This window comes from Colletotrichum godetiae, assembly GCF_030913485.1.
Source record: "Colletotrichum godetiae strain CBS 193.32 chromosome Unknown BDP55scaffold_23, whole genome shotgun sequence".
Taxonomy (NCBI): Eukaryota; Fungi; Ascomycota; class Sordariomycetes; order Glomerellales; family Glomerellaceae; genus Colletotrichum; species Colletotrichum godetiae.
The window spans coordinates 334,895-354,260 of record NW_026851271.1 but is presented as its reverse complement, the minus strand read 5'-3'; the positions used below and the strand labels follow the sequence as shown (position 1 = coordinate 354,260).

Here is a 19,366-nt window from a genome sequence, read left to right as displayed (position 1 = left end):
AACGTAAGTGTACCACTTGATAGGCGTCTCGACCTGGTGGGCGCCGAGGCATTCCGCCAGCTTTGCCTTACTTGCAAGTAGTCTTTCCTGTATTTGCTTGTTTCGCGGCTTCAGAGAGTAACCTGTGCTGATATGGTAGACGTGGGGAAGGTCCGCTAGCCCCAGGCCAACGGCCTTACAGACGATCTGTCGTACGGCGAACGGTGCGATCTTCCGAGCGGCCGCTAAGCTTTCTTCCGGGACGCGGGCAAAGATGCGGAGGTCCTCCTTCGGCTGCGCCTGCGGCTGATCCTCGGCGGGGAGTGTGGCCTTCGGGCGGGCAGAGCTCTGGCAGCTCTGGCCGCTCCGGGTCGCCGCAGTGGTGTTGCCCGCCATCGGTGCGACGACAGCCGCCCAACTCCGGGCCGCTATTGGGCTTGTCTCGTGATTGATCAGTCTCTTGAGGGTTTGAATGACATAGGCAGTGGCTTCTTTCGCGATCTGCTTTCTAGAACCGTCAAAGCTGGCGACAACGCTGTCGACGGACCGTGCAATGGTCAGAAAGACGTCTTTCCGTGCCTCGTACTGTCTAGCTTCTTCTGCAAGGGCTGTCAAGACGGACCCTGTGGCAGATCCGCTCGGAGCAGATGCGGTAGAGGCTGCGGGCCCCTCGGCCGAGGTAGGGGCGTCGGTGGTGGCATCAAGCTGGCTTCCCGTTAGGCTGGGCCGGGTCGGCTGTGCCTCGACGTCGCGGCGTCGCTTAGCTCTTGAGGTGGGGTTCGGCTCCGGAGGTGTCCCGGAGCCTGGTTCGGGGTCGGCTTGGTCGGCCGACATCAGTCCGGTGCCCGACGGCGGCTGTGAGGCCATCGCGGATGCGGGCTCCGGCAAGGGGAGGTGAAGAGTTTTCGGCTGTTAGTAATTTGGTGGTAGGCTCACTCATTCACTAACAGCAGATGCCAAGAAAAATTAGGCGAGAGGGAAGTTGCATCCTTCCTTGGTGTTTGGCGACCAATAAACAACACTCCTGGAACCTCATCACCTCGGACTCGTCTCGCCCCTTGGTACGACCTCAAGAGGATACAATGTGCCGAATTGGCGCTTCAACTCCTTGCACCACCGACGTTCGTTTGCCATGTGGCACGAGGAAAGACAGGTAAGTGGTAGAGAGGTCAGCTTTCTAAATTCGAAGCCTCGTGCCAGATACGCGTGGAGTGCAAAATACACCGATTTTAGACAAGGCGCGCTTGTATGCAATGATTGCCCAGTCCCTTGCTTCACGTGTTTGGCAATCAGTGACAGAGACGCCATGAAAAGAAGTCCAGGTTGTCTGCTACGTACTAGAAATCATTGTAGATGCGGTTGCTGCAGCCTACTTGATCACCACTAGAGACCAAGGGCCCCGGAATGTTATAGAGAGAGATTGAGCCAGTACTAAGAGTCCTTCTAAACGTCAAACTATTAATTTCATAAGGAAAGTGGCCCGGCTACCAAGATGAAATCAGCATTTCTCTCCATATCCATGCCTGTTCGTAGCCAAATGATTGAGTCAGCCATCGAAGAGTCCCTACTTGCGTTAGTATCAAAAGAATGCAGTTTGCCGTTGTTTCTCTCAAACACTGCCGCATTGTCCTCCGTTCTGTGTGACGTGACCTCGGCTTTCTACTCGGGTCACCTGACACCTCACTTTCTTTGCTGTTGTTGGAGGAAGAGCCGATGCTGATGCGCATCCATACCTCCATCAAGCGGGACACATGCTTAAAGCGCGACATATTGCCATCACATCGAAACACACACAGAGCGATGGAAACATTATGTTGTGTATGTACAGCATTGATATATTAACAGTAGCGATTGTCGCAATAGTTGGTAAGTCTAGAATATTACAATTTATCATAATGAAGTCGTCGTGTCGGCCGTTAAAAAGGAATGATTGCATAGCCGGGGAGTCTTTCGCAACGACTTCGCCACTTCGAGAGTCCAGCCGATATTTGTTCCAGACGAGAGGCGAGAGTCAGGAACAACGCATTTGCGAGAGGATTGATCCCTCTACTGAGCTTTCTTAGCCTTGTCCAACTTCTTCTCCCTTCTACGCTGGTGGGCTTCCGCGCCGGCCTCGGTGTCCATGAGGTAATCCCACCACCGGAAGCTAGACGCGTAGTTGCCGATGAACTTCTCGTGATGCACGTCGTGGTGCTCGGCACCGGCCCAGAAGGGGAGGAAGTGCCTCAGAGACCAAGGGAAATCGTAACCGGAATGCGAGTCGATGGCTTGAAACAGTCGCAGGACGATCCACATGTACATGGTGAATAGGTGAAGATCCTTAGTGATGAGGACCCATAGTACGGGGGACCCAACGGTGCCGAGACCAAGAAACATGACTTCAATCGGGGAAGCATACTCGGCCGTCATGCCGAAGGGTGCCGAGTAGTAGTGGTGCATCTTGTGGACAGCCTTGTAGAGGGGAGGCCAGTGGGCACCGCGATGCATCCAGTAGTGCCATGTGTCCTCGAGGACGAAGAAGATTGCAATCTGGTAGGCCATCTTCCACCAGGCTGGGAAGGGCACGCCGTAGTCGAGGCCGCACCAGGTGGCGATGGGGTGGAAGAGCCAGATTTGTGGGAGCTCAACGGTGAAGTGGCTGAAGAGAACTAGGGCGCCGCATTCGAATTGCTCTCTCCAAGTTGGGATTTTTTGCTATTCAAAGTTAGCAAACGTCATGCGCGTTGGTCGTTGATATCTAGAATCCTGTTGGACACATGAGACATGCGGACTCGCGGAGTGACGTGCCTGTTGAATCTTCCATCTGCGGAAGTAAGGAATGGCGTCAATGATGATCCATGGCAGGCTTCGACCAAAGTAGACCACCTCGTGCATGACAAATGTCATGATGCCTGTGGTGAGGATGTCGTTCTGCATCCAGAGATACCATGCCGCCCAGAGGCGCTCGATGGCGTTGAGCTGGACATTGTACTTGTTTACATCGTCGAGTACTCCTAGGTAGCTTGTAGTAGAGGTCTGGTTTGGAAATACGACGGTCGAGTTCCTATGAGAGTATCGAATCTTAGCAAATGGTCAACTTGTACGTAAGAAGCTACGGTTAGGTTGACTTACCAGGACGCCATGGTATCGAGTGAACCCCAATTCGAGAGGGAGAGCCTAAAAGAAAGTGATGCGCAATTCTCGAGATGCAACGGCAGCAACCAGATCAAAAGAGAGATTCTTACCGAATGGCGAAAGGGGCCAACTTGATTTAATAAACCATCCGCATTTGGTGGAGACTGCGCGTGTTGGCGTTGAACGGGCTTTGGAAATGGAGGGTTCTTCTCGAAGGGCGGTGCAGGGGTCCAGACGCCGATGGGACGATAAAAATTCACCGGCATCCGCTCAGGTGTGGTACGATAACTTGCATGTTTGCTGTGCCTGTTTCTCTAGGGGACACTAGAGACATTACATGTAAACACGAATTCACCGATCCGAATACGAAACGAAGTAGTTGCGCCTCGCAGACCATTGTCATTGGCTCGTTGTGAAACTGATGAGATTGGCGAATCTGGTGACAGCTTCTCATCGCCTGGAAACTCTTTTTTTCCCGCCGTGAACGGTGGCCTTGTTCGTGAAGGACCCGGAGCCGTGTGTTTCCAGCTGAAGAGAGGCACAGAGGATCCATTTTCCATCCCCGGGCGACCCACTTCCCGATGGTCTGTTTGTGGTGTGATTTTGTCCGCCGCGTTCGAGTCCCCGAGATTGCCGGCCTCAGGGGCAGCGCATGTTGCCTACCCGCACCTTGGTTCTGGACGTGCAGATGGACTTCTGAAGTGATGAGACTGTCGAATGGGGGAATTTGAGATTGGCATGGGCATAAGGTGATTTTTTTAAGAGTGCTCACGTTTGAGACTTGCTGGGGCTAGAGATCATGGCAAATATTTGGTCTGCGTGATGGTCTATCACCAGATGGGCAAGCTGGGCATCTGCAGCTCTGTCCATATAGTTAAGGAGGGATCTTCAAGGCATCTTCCGAGTAAGGCACCCGTAGGCCTGGCAGTGAAGCTTTTCACTGCCCACATGCTATGATTGTGCATCCGCGTCGGACGCAAGGTCCCCAGAAGAATATGCACGTCTTCGGAGCGCCGATCAGTCCGCCCGCCATCGATTAGTCGGTTCTCAGCTCGCCGTTCTGCCCCATATGGCCACAGACACGCGGCAGTCACTGGATTCACGATGGAGCACCCCCGAACTTGACTGCAACGGCCGAATGTGGAAACTCTTCGGGCCTGATGGTGCCTGCATCGGAGCAGCTTGACAGGTGAGGAACGTAACTTGCGGTGTGGGGACCCGGCCTAGGAGGTATACGGATACGGATGTCGAAGTTGACCCTGGCCAACTGAGGTAGTGGACGTTGAAACTTGGATGGACAAGGGTGCGAAAGTTGCCATCTATGTGGAATCCTTATTGTCGCTGGCTTTTGACTCGTCACCAACTTCGTCGAGGTTAGCCAGGCCCATTTCCCTTGCCAGCGACGCCTTTGGCCTCGCAGGGCAGGACTGCCGGAGGGGTTGATTTTGGTCACGTCACTGGACCTGGGGGGGTTAGGCGAGCAACCGAAAGGCTTCTCATGTTTTTATGGATTGATGTTAGAAGCGGGTTAAACGGTATCTGTACCCACTGCTGTGCTGGTGGCCACCCTATTTGAGAGGCATCTGTAACGTCTAGCAGTGCACAGGAAAACGTCTGGACTCAGCCCTCGAAAGGCTTTTGAAATAGTTTGAGAGATCTAGAAGCAACGATTCTTCTCAAGCCCCGCGTCGAACTGAACTGGAGTCTCCAAAACCGCATGGGAGGTGAGGTCGAAAATGTGGTGTGGTGATGCGATTTTTGTTGTTGAGTGAAGATTCAGAGGCTCACGTGTGGCTGAGCACGTCGGCCCGCTATTTACTCCGTCTGCGGCTCAGATGCGGCGGTGCACACCAGCCACTTAATGCCAGCCACACGATGACATGTGCGCCCAAAGCTCTCGCAGCTCTCCACTGGCACCACGCATCCACGCGAAGCGCGGCCGCACACCCGCACACCGCATCGCAAAGCAGAGAGCTCTCAGTCCGTCTCGGCGGCCAGAAATAGAGGCTCAGCAGGTTCTCTGCCCTGGTCTCTGACCCCGTCCAGACCCCGTCGAGACCCAACCTCCTCCAGTCATCTCCCCAGTCACGTCGAGTCTGCGCCCACCTCGTGACCTCAGACTCTCTGTCAGTCAAGATGACCCATCGTCGGCCGGACTAGGGTGTCGTCGTCGGTTTTCCAAGTTCTTGTTCCTGTTCTTGATCGTGGTTTGGCTGCAGGCCGTCATTCGCGAGGCCATCTTGGACGCGGCCCTGATTCACGCACACGCACAACAAGAATCGTTGTGAATACGCTTCGAGTGTCGTCACACTCTTCTTTCCCTTGCCATTCTTCTGGTTGACTCTTGGCAAGTCTTTACCTTCTTTTTGACGCGCCCTCTGTTCGCTGTCGCTATCGCATTTGTTTGAGCTTCCCATTCTTCGCATCTTCCTTGGCGCCTCGGCTGTAATAGACACGAAGACAAATACGACATTTAAACCACCAATAAACGAGAACGAACAATCCTATTGTTTACCCCGGAAGCCCAGGAACAATGGGCTACATCGCCAACACACCCGAGGAACGCCTCGAGCGATCCGACTCGAAAAATCCAAAGACAACTTGCAAGGGCCTCACGGGCACGGGGAACTTATGTCGCAACTCAGTCACGCCCGCAAGGGGCAAGATGCTTTCGCCAACAGTCAAGGAGGAGTCGCTCTACTGCCACCACCACAAAGATCAGGCCGCAAGTCGCTCTGCACAGTCGAGTCCCGGCCCTAGGCTGTCCGGCAGACCCATCTTGGAAGAGCGAACGAGCATCGATACACTCGCGGATCGCCTTGGCCTGATGGACGTCGGCTCCAACCCAACCAAGAAGCAGAAACGACCTCAGGGAGGACGGCTCAGCGGCGGCAGTGGAACGCAAGCCACGACCGCCTCGAAGCCGCCATCGGCATACACGCGTCCACCGCAAAATGAGCGCAAGGAGCTGCACCTCTGCTGCTGCTTCAGCATACCCATCGATGAAGTCCAAGAATCCCAGCCCGCGCCTCGGCCCCAGCCGCGACCGGTGCAGAACGGTGGCTCCGCAGCCATGCCCCGGCCCTCGAGCCAGCTCCTGGCCCCCTCGAACTCACGCCCGCGACCGAGCACGTCGAGCCATTCCCGGAAGAGCTCCCAGCAAGCGTCCCCTCAGCCGCTCTCGACGTCCCAGACAGCTCAGTATCTATCGCTCATCCCCCCATCGACCGACCCTCAGACGGCCTCGGCGCTGATGGCGGAATTGGCGAGACCGTACGGCAACTCTGAAGAACCAGGCTACATCTACATGTTCTGGATCACCCCGACATCTAAGAAGGAGGCGGCACCTGTGCAGGAGGCAAGATCTCTCCTCGCACCGCCTTCGCCGGCCCGGGGCGTGGGGCGCAACCGACGGTCCAGCGACGTTGTGTCGGCATTTGCAAACACGAATGGCGGCGCATCGGGAGACAATAAGATGCTCATCAAGATCGGAAGGGCGCAAAACGTCCAGCGTCGGATGCAGCAGTGGACGAAGCAGTGTTCCTACGAGATCGAGGTACTGCGATACTACCCGTACATACCGGGAGCGAGCGCGGCATCGGGACAGCAGCCGCGCATGACGCCGCACGTGCACCGCGTTGAGCGGTTGATTCACATCGAGCTGTCGGGCATGGGTTTGCATGCTGGGCCCATAACGTGTGCCGGATGCACCTCGGTGCACCGCGAGTGGTTTGAGGTGCAGACGTCTAAGAAGGGCATTGGCGCGGTGGACGATGTGATTCGGAGATGGGTTGACTGGGACGAGACGACTGTTTGATTCTAGCGAGTTGATTGGACTTGCTGAGGATTATCTCTAGAGGGAGTGAGCTGTGACCGGGTGATCATTGACTACTGGGTATATGCTCTTTTGCTTGCACGCATTGCATCGCGAACGGCGCAAACGGACTTTTCATCGCATTCCAATTTTGTACAGCATTACAATCAGCATCACGATAGTATAGAAGATGGCATCCAGACTTCGGGGCAATAACAGAACCCTGCATTTCGGCAGCTGTCCGCGGGCCTCGACCGATCGGGGTCCCGCTGGTTTGGGTCACCAAGAAAGACTCACGAATACATTTGACGTTTGAGGTTCCCATTTTTACGTTTTTCCTGCAGATTGATGCAATTTCAAAAGCCGATGGCGCAATTTTGGATCTCGACCCATGGCCTCCACGGTTCCTGAGCGGGTGGCAGCCGTATCCCGACCTCAGCTGAAGACAAGGTTGAATTACGGGTACGTACCGTGCCTGGAAGATCAAATGGGACACAAACATCCCACGTTGGTATAGTTTCCGTGTGTCATTGTGTTTCTCTTAGTGGTTGTGGTTGAAGACTCAGGCTCCTTGGCTCGTCACCAAGTTGTCGATGGTCTTTACTCTCGTAGGTTCTCAATCACTACTGTATCTTCGAATTCATGGCTGCACGGACGATTCTTCGAGTCCCATGGCCAAGAGTACGGAGTACAGGCAGCGCACACTGAAGATGGACTCATAGGTACATATGTTAGTACTCTAGATGTCCAGCAAAATTCTAGGACGGCACGGATGTGGTCCGACGGTGCCACCACCCACCTCAAGCCCACCCTGCTCGTTGCATGCAGCATCCTGGGAATGCTGACGGGCTAATGCAGAACCAGAAGAAGGCGGGGGGGCACTACCGTTGCGTTGAGCATTGAAAGATGTGAGTGTCTGGGCGTCCCCCTCCCCCCCAGTTTCGAGTCCAAAGTCTTTCCATTGCTGCTCTCAGAGCTCTCCACGCCCCAAGCTCTGACTCGGACTGAGTGAGTAAACATCAACTGGTTGCTCAGTGTTGAAGCCTAGAAGGTTCATTCGATGAAAGTTCAGTGTGCTTTGGTCTTCTGGCGTGCCTGGGAACAGAAGATGGGGCGACTGTTGATGAGAGTCTCATGTATCAAGTATCAGCCAGACATCCGTCTCTCCCGTCATCGCCGCCCTGCCAAGCTTCATGTTCCCGCGTGCCGAGCAAGTGCCTCATCTCTTGGCCATCTCTTGACAATCTCTTGGACTTTTCCGGCTCAGAGAACGCTGGCTACTTGGCGCTGGCACAAACCCTCCGAATAAACACGCACCCACCAACACGCCCATACTAGTCTGTTAGCAGGAGAGGAGGCACCACTTCATCAGTGACCAGGACTGGGGGGCAAGGGCTGACGAGGGACGACGTCACTAGCTCGAGCAAGCTTTTCTGGTGGCGCATCTTCCGATGCTTGTCTTTGCTTGTTCCCTTTTGGCATTTTGCTTGTCTCTTGTCGATCGCTGGCGTCGCCTTCCCCGGGAACTCAATTGGCTCTTCAACGACATTTGAGTCTCTCGAGGACTAAACCGGTGCCCGGCGGCGCCACGGTCGTAAGAAACGTTCGTTCTACTCGGCCCGCTAGGGTTTAGATTGCTCTTGGTTCGCCCACTCTGTTTCTCGCAGTGTCCAATGCTATCTCTTGAACGACATCTTTATGGGGACAGCAGCAAGTTCGCCTTTCTACGAATGCGCTACTGCAGATACCGGCAAGGTTAAGCACGAGCTATTAGGTGCCTCCAGCAGTCTCTCCGAGCCGCGATGAGCCATCCGCGATTCAATGCCCCTTTGAGAGAAGCGCTGCTGTTGGTTCGCCATCTTCCCCATATCCTACAATGACGTGCTCCGTGAGCCTGAGTCGGATTGTGATCCCTTTCGACGCCTCTGCCCTCTGTGTTCTCAAGATTTTGAGAGGCTCTGAAATCTCTGACCGGGGCGGAACTTTGTGTGAGTTCCACCCACGCACGGGGGGAGACCCTTCTCCTCCCCTTGTTCCTCTGCACGCTTTCACCTCTCCTGCTTGCATTGGCTCGTTTCTGACTGAAGGGATGTCCGCTGGCGGGTATCGTAATCTCTAGCGGACGTTGTCGAGACAAGAGCAACTTTGCCTTGGTCAGATTGAGTCGATGGACAGGCAAAAGCGACATGGCAACACACCTGCTTTGCAATGTTTCTTTAGGTATTGCCATCATCCTTGACAAAGGCGAGCGAAAACCTACCGTACCTATACAGATACTCCCGTCTCGATGGATACTACTTGCCACCATTCACGCTTCCTTCTCTGCTGTTGCTGCTTCTACCGCTGTACTGCGTCTACTGCTGCAAGTCGCATGCAACAAGTTCCTCCCATCGCTCCCTCCGGCCCAGTTTACACTCCTGGCTCGCAAGGAACCCGCGTCCGTAGCTCCAGCCCTTTGGCCGTTCCCAACTTCCCATGTCACCGTGCCATGCCGTGTCTTCCCAACTGCCGGGATCAAAGATGCTGACGCCTGGCTAAGCTGATCTTTTTCTTTTTCACCTGTGTCCCGTATCTGCTTTCTTCCTCCTCCTCCTCCTCCCCCTCCTCCCCTTAAACTCGCACGTCCCACGTGCTCGCGCATTCTTTCCGTCATCTTGTGCCTCGTCCCTCCTCCTCTACCTGACTCCGCCGTCTCTTCTCTTCTTCATCCGCCCCGCCAGTGTCTGTGATCCCTCCCACCACATCGTCACAGCAGTAAAACGTTACGACATTGTCATCGATATCACCTGCCGTAACGCGAACACTCCGACGCCTCTTTTCTTGTTCCTCTTCTCTCTCTTCTCCCAACGTCGCCAGGCGCATCGCCGCGACTCAATTGGCGCGCCATGGATAAAGATCTACGCCAACCCGAGCCCATGTCCAACGATAAGGGCTCCTCCGAGCTCGCCTTTGCCCGCGCCGATGCCGAGACGGGCGGCTCCTCCGGCTTCAGCGCCTGGTTCGGCGGCCGCAACACAAAGGTCGGGCCGCGGATTGCGCCTCGTAAGGAGGGCGTCGGAGAGGGCTCCGATAGCGAGGATAGTGCCGATGCTATCTTGACCAAGCAGCTTGCGGAGGAGAATAGCCATGCGATCAAGTACAGGACGTGCAGCTGGCAGAAGACGGCCGGTCTGCTGTTTTCCGAGTACATTTGTCTGGTGAGCTTTTTATCTTTGCGACCATCTGTCGCATGGCGCAACGTGCTGACCGGTACAGGCCATCATGAGCTTCCCGTGGTCATACAGTATTCTTGGACTGGTGCCCGGTTTGATCCTCACTGCCGTCATCGCGCTCGTTGTTCTCTACACGTAGGCTGCTACTGTCTCGTTCAGGTCGCCTCGACATGATACTGACCGCCCGTGTAGATCTTTGGTCCTTTGGCAATTCTGCATGAGGCACCCTGAAGTTCGCGACGTCTGCGACATCGGCCAGATGCTCTTCTGGGGAAAGACATGGGCATGGTACGCCACGGCTGTCATGTTCATCCTGAACAACACTGTAAGTCTCTTGCTCCCATTGTCAACATGGGCGCATTGCTAATAATGCGCAGTTCATCCAGGCCTTGCACGTCCTCGTCGGCGCCAAGTACCTCAACACAATGACCGAATCCGATCCGGTCGTCTGCCGAACCGTCGTCTTCTCCATTGTGGTTACCATCATCTGCTGGCTCTGTTCGCTGCCTCGCACCTTTGACGCGCTTTCGAAAGCCGGAACTGCCTCAGCGGCCTTCACCTTCATCTCAGTGCTTCTGGCAACCATTTTTGCTGGCATCCAGGCGCACCCCGCTGGCTACGACCCCCGATCAACGTATGTCGACGAGACCACTGGCACGACCAAGACTGGCGGCGCCCCGATTGTCACAGCCATCCCCATTGCTGCCACCACCTTCGTCTCCGGAATGAATGCCTTCCTCAACATTAGTTACACTTTCATCGGCCAGATCACGTTGCCCAGTTTCATTGCGGAGATGAAAGACCCGAGGTAAGACTGCAATAACGTTGTCTTCGAGATATTTGCTAAGCCAAATCTAGGGACTTCCCCAAGGCCCTTTGGGCCGTCACAATTGGCGAGATCATCGTCTTTAGCATTGTCGGAGCTGTTGTCTACGCCTTCGTTGGAAATCAGTACATGACCGCGCCCGCCTTTGGCTCCCTCGAAGAAGTCTACAAGAAGGTGTCCTTTTCCTTCATGATCCCAACTTTGGTCTTCCTCGGCGTCTTGTATGCCAGTGTTTCGGCCAGATTCCTCTTCTTCCGCCTCTTCAAGGGCACCAAGCACTTGCACGAGCATACCGTTGTTGGCTGGGGTTCTTGGGCCACCATTCTCCTTGCGCTATGGCTTTTGGCATTCTTGATCGCCGAACTTATTCCGTTCTTCTCTTCTCGTGAGTTTTACTGGACCCGTGATGCAGAAGCCCGACTAACTAGATCTAGTGCTTTCACTCATGTCCTCATTGTTTGATTCTTTCTTCGGCTTCATCTTCTGGGGCGTTGCCTACTTCCGCATGCGAGGCGCCGACAATCGCGCCGGCGTCCCCAAGCCCGGAAAGCTGGCCGATCTTGCGACGATGGGTCTCAACGTCATTATCATTCTCACCGGGCTTTTGTTCCTTACCGCCGGCACATACGCCAGTGTTGAAGGCATCATTGAAGAGTTTAGAGCGGGGACCGTTGGCAAGCCTTTCGGCTGTGCTAGTAACGGACTTTGAACAGGGCCCAGCATTAATTGACCTCGTGCATTGAGGTATCAGGACAGACTTGGAGCATCGCCACATGCTCGTAATCAGTTATATCGGAGGCGGAGGAGAACTAAAGCAACGATACCATAGTGTTTACTACCACGTCCATGTCGGCTACGCATAGACCAAGACGCAATTCCATGACCCATCTTTCGAATCCTTTCGCAGCAAAAGCCCTTTTTACCACATCCAATACCTGATTGCTCATTGCAGGACCGTAGAGTTTCCTGATTTGCTTTTCAACCGGTAAATCTCTCATTTCAACCATGCTCATAACGGCAAAGCCGTCAAACGAACGAAACAATCATGCGGCTCCCTCGTCAACTTATCGTAAGCCCCCGTCGTGTTGAGTTCCTGCGGGAGCTCTTCGACGTGAAAATTCCACAGCACAAGCACCACCAGCATCCGAAACTGCACATATGCCAGCTTTCGCCCGTAACATCCCCGAGGACCCATGCTAAAGATCATGTTCCGACCACGCGTCGCGTCAAAAATGTCTCTCGTGCCATCTTCAGACCTCACGAGCCATCTCTCAGGCGCGTACGTCGCTGCATCGATGCCCGAGACGTCACCCCAATGCCCAACGCCAGTGCCAGCGCCCCCTCCTCCGCCCTTGACCGCCGCCCGCGCCCCCGGCGTCCGCAGAGCATCGTCGACGAGAAACCCAGGCATTATATAATCCGCCCGATTCCACACCTGGAAGACGACGGTGTCCTTGGGCACGGCGTAGCCTAGGATCTGTGTATCCTGCGTCGCACTTCGCACGCACATTGGCGCCGTCAGTGATACGCGGAAGAGCTCTTCTATGCTGGCGTCTAGGTAAGGGCACCGCGCCTGCATGATTTCCTGGGGGGTGGGGACGCGTTTGCTGATGACGGCGTCGGGGAGGGCGTCGCGGAGGCTGGCGCGGAGCTTGGTTTGTTGGTGTTGGTGGCGGGCTAGGGTTTTGAGTGCCCACTGGTTTGCGTTTGATGTTGACTCGTGGCCGCCTAGGGTGAAGCCGTAGAGCTGGGGATTCATGTCAGCTTCTCTCTTCTTGTTCTGGATCGGATTTTAGTTCTCACCTCATCGTAGAATAGTCGCGTGTGAAAAGATGGCTGTCGTTGGTCCTTTTCTGCCTGGCTGCTTTCTCTACGCACCATCTCGTCTATCGCACAGCGGACTACCTGATCCTCTGATGTAGACTGGACTCTGGCGGCGGCTAAATCGACTTGGTTCTTTAGCAGGTCTTCTTTAATTTGAATTGCCGTCTTCAAAGCATGCCTCTGGCGCAAAAGCCAATGCGCTAGGACCGGGAACGCAGACTTCATCGCCACCTCGAGACTATCCGATATCTTGAACAAGGCTTCAATGACGGGGCTGGGAGGCGCATGTGAGAACACCACCGGCTGGTTCAGATCTATGCTCTCTGTTTCTCCAGAAACAGGCAGTGAAGACATGGCCGAAAGAAAGTCGACGTTCGGCTGCGTCGCACTGAGACCCTCCATCCCCGGACCAAAAGTAAATCCAAGCACAGCATCCAAGGCACAATGGCTGATGTCTTTCAACGCACTAAACGGCCGTCCCCTCGCCAGCCTCGCCTTCTCGCGCCATAGGGCCGTCATACGCATCGTACTCTCATGCAACAACGGCGCGGCGACTTTCCCAAGAAAGCTCGGCGTCAAGATATCACCGACAAGCCTCTTACGACTCTTGTACTCCTCATCCGTTTGCCACCGACTATGATGCTCGGGGATCACGCCGCCCAGTAAGTTGGCAGTGAAGGCGGATCTATCGAATTCTTTCACGCGGCGGAGGAGGATATCCTGCGTTTCGCGGAAGTCGGAGATGACGAGCCAGGGTTTGCTTAGGGGCCCGCGGCCAAAGACTTGAACGACGGGAGAGGCGTGCTTGATGTTTTGCGCGGCGAGCCAGTCGTACATTTCGCCTGTTTTGTTGGCGTGGTGGATCATTGCTGGCATATCGCCTAGGAGGGAGTGGGATGCTTCTTTGCTGTAGGGGATGCCTGGGATTGGGGAGGGGAAGAGGGCGCGGTAGAGGAGGTAGGCTGCGAGAATGGCGATGGCTAGGGTTGCCGTGTTGGCTGTGAACTTTGGCATTATGTTTGGATTCTCCATGATGGCGCAGAGTTGCTTCGGTTCTGACACTTGATTCCAGAGTGGTATGTTCAGGCCAAGTGATATGAGTTGGTGAGATTGAGGCCGGAAAATCGTTATCAGAAGGTGGAAGTTCTGAACTCCTTGCTAGCCCCCCGAGTGAAGATTGAACATGATGGCTCAATGTGAAAGAAGCTCATGGTCCATCACCATGCTCGTTTATCCTTTTCGCTTCACCTTCCCATAACTAGATATTTCATGTTCTCTACAAACCGAGTGTCAGGTTTGTGTCTTTAACTACCTTAAAAATGCCCAAGCGAAGCTTTCATGTATCACAGCCTCGATAGATCCGAGTGTCTCGCGATCAACAGGCTTTGCTCACTCTTGACGGATGCTCGAGTGCGACCCGCGGGCTCAGGTCACTAATCCGACCCGAAACCAGACACCATCCGGCTGTCTTCTTCAACTGTGCGGCCCACCCTTCCCGTTCTTCGTCCGTACGGCTTCGGCCCCAGCATCTGTGCGACCCACCCTTCCCCAAGCCGTCCAGGCTGCTCGGATTCCCCATCCTTCTCCGGGCGGTCTTCCGCACGCTCAAAGTGCTTCTCTGGAACGTGCGATGTAATATGAATGGTTCATGTTTTCTGCTCATCTTGCTTGTAGTAGCAGAACCCAATTCGCTTTGAGATTACGCCTGAATCTTCGTCCCAAGGACTGTAGCTTCCCGCGGCACGTGAAGCTCGCGTACCCGTTACTTTAGTCTTGAGGCTAAACATTCCATGTCGCCAATCTGGAACAGGAACTATGGATGTGGCACTGTTTTCGGCAAATTGCTATGGTTTTGAGTTACAGGGCTGAAGAATTGGGTTAGAAACTCCAGCCTAACACATGCAGCAGTTTGGGACACATGAAAGTCACGGTTTGATATTGAGCATATGAACTTTGATTTTATTAAGCTTAAGATGTCAACAAACTAATCCAGCAAATGCCGTTGTTTCATAGCCGCAGGTCCAACGAGTTTGCCATTCCCATCCCGCTCATCCCCTACAGAAAATGTCATAGTATTGTAATACATGGTGACATAAGGCCCATCTTTGTTATATGACAGACCGACATAGGAATGCCGTCCGATGGTAGTGGAGAAATCCTGCTTCGGGCTAACACCCTCGTTAGCTCTTTATTTCAAAAACGACTTGCATAAGCCAGATCCGACCGGCATAGACATGACTGGCATAATGTTCGCGGAGATACCTACAAGGCCTTCTGCACCTCATCAACATACGTGTCAGCGAGATCTGGGAATCCACACGCCCGGAAAAAGTGGCTCAATGACTGGGCGATACGCAAGTCCGTCCCTCCGTAGTGGCGTACGGGGATGTACACCTTTGGCACAGGAACGAGGCGGTCGTGCATGAGCTCCATATTGAAAATGATACCCGCCGTTCGGTGCGAGCTGTGAGCGAGATCCTCTTCGGGCGCGGTGAGACCTAGGACGTGCATGTAGAACGATCGGATCAAGTCTACGCCTGCATCAATCTCTGCACCTTGAAGAGTGCCACCTAGCGTGTAGATCTCTTCAACTCGCGCCAGACACGTCTCTTTGGTACGTAGATAAATCTTGAAGCGCGCGTCGGCAGGGCGGATGGCATCGAAGGCGATCAGTTCCAGTCGGAGGATGGCTTCGTTGTTACGTTGCTTCTTATACTGGTAGACGAAGTCGCGAATGTAGTTGAAAGATGGCGCCAGATTGAGCGGTAGCTGAGCAATGACATCGGTGATGAGCTCGCCGGCGTAGTTATTCTGCAGCAGAGAGATGGGAATGGGGTAGAAGTAAACCTTTGGCGCTGGCTGTTCACCCTCCAAGTCGAATGAGATGGTATTTGTCGTCATGTGTTCGTTCGGCGCCATCTTTGCCACAATGTCGTTGGCGTACTTTGCATCAACATGCAGGTGCTTCTTGAAGAACTCCCACAGCTCGCCGTCAACCGGACCTCTCCCTTGTCGCAAGAGTCTTGACATAACCACCTCGGGCTCATCTTGATTGAATGGGTCTTTTGAGGTCCCCGCGAACGATCCAATGGGCTCTGATCCCACTCTGATTTTGGACCCCTTCAGTCCTACGTTCCAACTCAGCTCCGCTGGTGAGAAGTCATCGGAACAGAAGCTGTCAAAGTGAGGGAGGCGGGTGCCCAGTTTGGTGCTGATTGGACGTGGGCCTAGCGACGAGACCACGAATTGCTTAACAAACTCGGAATACTGGTCTCGAGCTTCAATGGAGTAGCCCGAACTCTGCATCAGAGAGAGTAAAGAATGCGATATTTCGTCCCACCAGAACTCTGAATCTTCCTGATTTTGAGCCGAGGCGGGGCTAAGTGTTGCTGCTACCATTTTGATAGGTGGATGTTGTATTTCAGAATCTGTTTGTCTTGAACGGAGAAGTACTCACGATAAGACACAACAACGCATAGAAAATTCAGGTGAAATTTCTTTTATATCTACACATGCAGACAGAAACCCACACGTAGCAAGGCCCTAGAAACTCAAGCTTCAAACGATTCAAGGCTGGAGCGAGATAGATTAAACGCCCCATCACGGAGTACCGGTCGAATGAAACAGAAGAATATTATTGAAAGAATCATGTGTTCATCTGTCGAGCTTGGTCGCTTAGTAGCTTTCAGGCATTGCGAGACCGCGGAGCCCGGCTGAGAAGGCCCAGAATCTCGCAAGTCTCGGATTCCACCTGTTCTGGGTAATTTGGCTCACAACAAAGGTCGAAGATCAGGGACTTGCCTTCGAAGGGGGCTTCAAAACTCACCAAGATAGAGAATTTGACCGTCTATACACCACCATCCCGAGCTCGTCGTCTTTTGAAGCAAGTTGTTGCAAGCTCGAGCCTCAAAATCATCGGTCGAATCAGGTCAAGGTGGTCGGACGGTCCGCCCCGGATACGAGTAGAAGGTTTACGACGAAGCCGTGGAGCATAAGCCGCCAGACATGGGGTAACAGAATTCCCCTTGGGACGGTCCGCCATACTTTATCTGAAAAGCCCATACTTCCCCTCCCACCCTTTCGCGTTCGGCTATCCACAACTCCGCGGAGAATTGAGATCAAGGAGAAGGGATCGGCAAAGCTAATTGCCAGGAATTTTGGGTGTCTACGTTTAGTTCTTTATCCTTGTTCTGCGCGCATGTGAGAGTTAGACTCGGAGCTTTTCAGACCTCGTCCTCTCACTCCGCCTACCTTTTCCCTTCCATACCTTACGTCGAGACTCTAATCGTATCCAAGACCTCACCCAAGTGGTAGTATTGAGACCTAGTTTGAAGATGGAGTCCACCACTGTCCCGCTGCACTGGTTCCCGCAACTAGCGAGCCTGCTGACCCCTTACTCGGCATTAGCCATTGTTGTGGTTCTCGTCACAATCCTCCCGATGGTCATGGACCGGGCCACCCCAGAGATTTCTATACCTAAAGTCACGAGCTCAAATTCGTGGTTCGCAAGCAGGCAGGACTTTGCCGCGCATGGCGTTGAGATCATCGAGAAGGGGTTCAAACAGGTTAAGAGTGGTGTATTTCGGGTGACCGCTCTCGATGGTGTGTCCTTTCTGGGCAAAACGCTCGTCGCAAGTAAAACCGGACTACCTGGTGGCTGACGATATCACAGGCTCCGATTTGGTTTTGATCGCACCAGAACACTGGCTTGCAATATGCAAAAAGAAGGACGAGGAGGTTGCGCCCGCTCGCAAGGAGGTTTGTCCACGAAGACGCGACTATCGACTGAGCATAACTTAAATTACCTAGTTCTTCCTCTGCGATTTGCACGGCGCACCGTTCGAAGAACCATTCCTCTATCGCTACCTTGCTTCGCGCATGCCAGGATTCGGTGCGTATCGTGCTCCTAAGCCCCTTCGTAAGATTACGTCCCTGCAACTAACAAATACCTCTGGCGCAAGACCGTTATCTTGACGTCATCTCTACAGCGTTGGATGAGGGTATATCTAGTGTCTTCAGTCAATCGTCCCATGGGTCGAAAGAGGGTAGGCTTTCCAACCAGTAGTCTATTCTTCACAATCTTTGCGACTCTTATATCAAAACCCTTACTAACGCTAGTCTTCGGAAGCATCCAAGCGGGTTATCATGCAGCCGCAGATTCTTCACATCTACTCACATGTCATATGGAGGGTCATTCTAGGCGACAGTTTCAAGCCTGAGGTGGTTGACATCTTCGAAAAGTACTCCGCAACACTAATCCCCGTGATGAAAGCACTCAAGGCCCAACGACCCATGATGGCTCGAATCTCCGCCGCCTTTTCGAAGGACATCCGCCAAGTCAACGTGCAGCTTGAACAAGCCGCTGCATTCTTTACACCCCTATTGAAGCAATGCGTAAAGGCCCTCGAGGAGGGACTGCCGAAGAGCCCCATAGACAATGAGTGGCTTGAGGAGTTGACTCGCATGGCACCCGCCGAGAAGCGACGCGACTACAAATATCTCACCAATATTCTCATCGGCTTCGCCTTCACATTTGTGTTCTCACCGGGACCTTCGACTACGCAAGTTGTATACGAGTTCGCATTCCGTCCTGACTACGTCGACCTCGTACTTAAGGAGGCATATGATGTCCTTGGGGAACGTCCTGCGCATTGGGGTTTCTCGCGAGACAACCTTCACGGACTGTCCTTGTTGGATAGCTTCTGTAAGGAGACACACAAACACCATCCAACTGCCGCTTGTAAGTCTTGAACCTTGTAGCTTTCCTCATTCTTACCCTTCGTCACCGCCTTTGCCAGAGGATGCACCTACCTACTTAGAGCAAACATAGACATAAGGATCAGCTTACTGACTCTCATTCTTTGATTCAAGCCAATCTGATGAAGAAGATCCATAAGACTCAAACGCTCCCCAATGGAGTAGTTTTACCAGCGGGCACGATATTCGAGGTGGTCATGACGGCTGCTCACCTATCCAACCAGAAACTCGAAAATCCCTCGAATTGGAACGGACGCCGGTACCACGACCTGCGGCAACAAATGACGACGACGATCGGTGCCAACAAGTATGACTGGGGCTCAGCGACAAAAGACGACGTGAACTTTGGCTATGCCTCGCACATGTGTCCTGGCCGTTGGGCCGGCTGCTCCATCGCCAAGATGTTCCTGATCAAGCTCTTGGCCAATTATCAAATCAGTCCCGAGGAAGGGGAGACAGAGAGATATCAGGACTTTCACTCTGGCCAATATGTATGTAACCCCCTATCAATCCTTTTTCTTCCACGTAGAAAGTCCAAGACCTGACAACGAAGTTTAATGTAGATTCTGCCAAACCCAACAAAGCACATTATTCTCGAGCGGAGACACCGGCAATGAAAGACGTATACGACCCTCAACCATTTCCCATAGAGATGGCCAGTGGTGCTTGTAGCCCGGCATGCAATTTCAGGAAATGCAAAGTAAACTTCTGCAATTCTCCGAGAGAATCTCAGTATGCCCTCTGGGCGTCAGCGTGACTATAAATTTCGTTAGCCAAAGCCAAAACTGGAATCTATCTGTCTTCTCAGCCCGCACGCGGTCAAATCCGATTTGGCCAACG

The 19,366-nt window shown here is 53.6% G+C and overlaps 6 protein-coding genes across 6 annotated transcripts; 3 read left to right on the top strand and 3 right to left on the bottom strand.

Annotated features, from left to right (window-relative positions):
- Window positions 1–2,025: 2,025 nt before the first annotated feature.
- On the bottom strand, window positions 2,026–3,101 carry BDP55DRAFT_729215 (fatty acid hydroxylase superfamily protein; the record flags this gene model as incomplete). The annotated part of the gene is made up of 3 exons (XM_060579539.1): window positions 2,026–2,673; window positions 2,734–3,022; window positions 3,091–3,101. The coding sequence occupies 3 exons, from the start codon at window positions 3,099–3,101 to the stop codon at window positions 2,026–2,028; spliced, it is 948 nt and encodes a 315-aa protein (XP_060428982.1).
- Window positions 3,102–5,361: 2,260 nt separating this feature from the next.
- Window positions 5,362–6,942, top strand: BDP55DRAFT_165091 (meiotically up-regulated gene 113-domain-containing protein). The gene has a single exon (XM_060565720.1). It carries the CDS (start codon window positions 5,627–5,629, stop codon window positions 6,908–6,910), a length of 1,284 nt encoding a protein of 427 aa, XP_060428981.1. The 5' UTR covers window positions 5,362–5,626; the 3' UTR covers window positions 6,911–6,942.
- A 2,850-nt stretch (window positions 6,943–9,792) lies between these two features.
- BDP55DRAFT_553247 (transmembrane amino acid transporter) lies at window positions 9,793–11,654 on the top strand (the record flags this gene model as incomplete). Its single annotated transcript, XM_060569271.1, has 6 exons — window positions 9,793–10,104; window positions 10,163–10,254; window positions 10,312–10,444; window positions 10,497–10,927; window positions 10,978–11,330; window positions 11,380–11,654. 6 exons carry the CDS (start codon window positions 9,793–9,795, stop codon window positions 11,652–11,654), a joined length of 1,596 nt encoding a protein of 531 aa, XP_060428980.1.
- Window positions 11,655–11,822: 168 nt separating this feature from the next.
- BDP55DRAFT_745324 (cytochrome P450 monooxygenase) lies at window positions 11,823–14,556 on the bottom strand (the record flags this gene model as incomplete). The annotated part of the gene is made up of 3 exons (XM_060580534.1): window positions 11,823–12,692; window positions 12,749–13,767; window positions 14,529–14,556. The coding sequence occupies 3 exons, from the start codon at window positions 14,554–14,556 to the stop codon at window positions 11,955–11,957; spliced, it is 1,785 nt and encodes a 594-aa protein (XP_060428979.1). The 3' UTR covers window positions 11,823–11,954.
- A 197-nt stretch (window positions 14,557–14,753) lies between these two features.
- BDP55DRAFT_745323 (aromatic prenyltransferase) lies at window positions 14,754–16,168 on the bottom strand (the record flags this gene model as incomplete). The annotated part of the gene is made up of 2 exons (XM_060580533.1): window positions 14,754–14,937; window positions 15,036–16,168. The coding sequence occupies 2 exons, from the start codon at window positions 16,166–16,168 to the stop codon at window positions 14,754–14,756; spliced, it is 1,317 nt and encodes a 438-aa protein (XP_060428978.1).
- A 935-nt stretch (window positions 16,169–17,103) lies between these two features.
- On the top strand, window positions 17,104–19,143 carry BDP55DRAFT_745318 (cytochrome P450; the record flags this gene model as incomplete). The annotated part of the gene is made up of 7 exons (XM_060580532.1): window positions 17,104–17,371; window positions 17,442–17,527; window positions 17,579–17,660; window positions 17,731–17,814; window positions 17,898–18,509; window positions 18,641–19,017; window positions 19,090–19,143. The coding sequence occupies 7 exons, from the start codon at window positions 17,104–17,106 to the stop codon at window positions 19,141–19,143; spliced, it is 1,563 nt and encodes a 520-aa protein (XP_060428977.1).
- Between the last annotated feature and the right edge of the window lie 223 nt (window positions 19,144–19,366).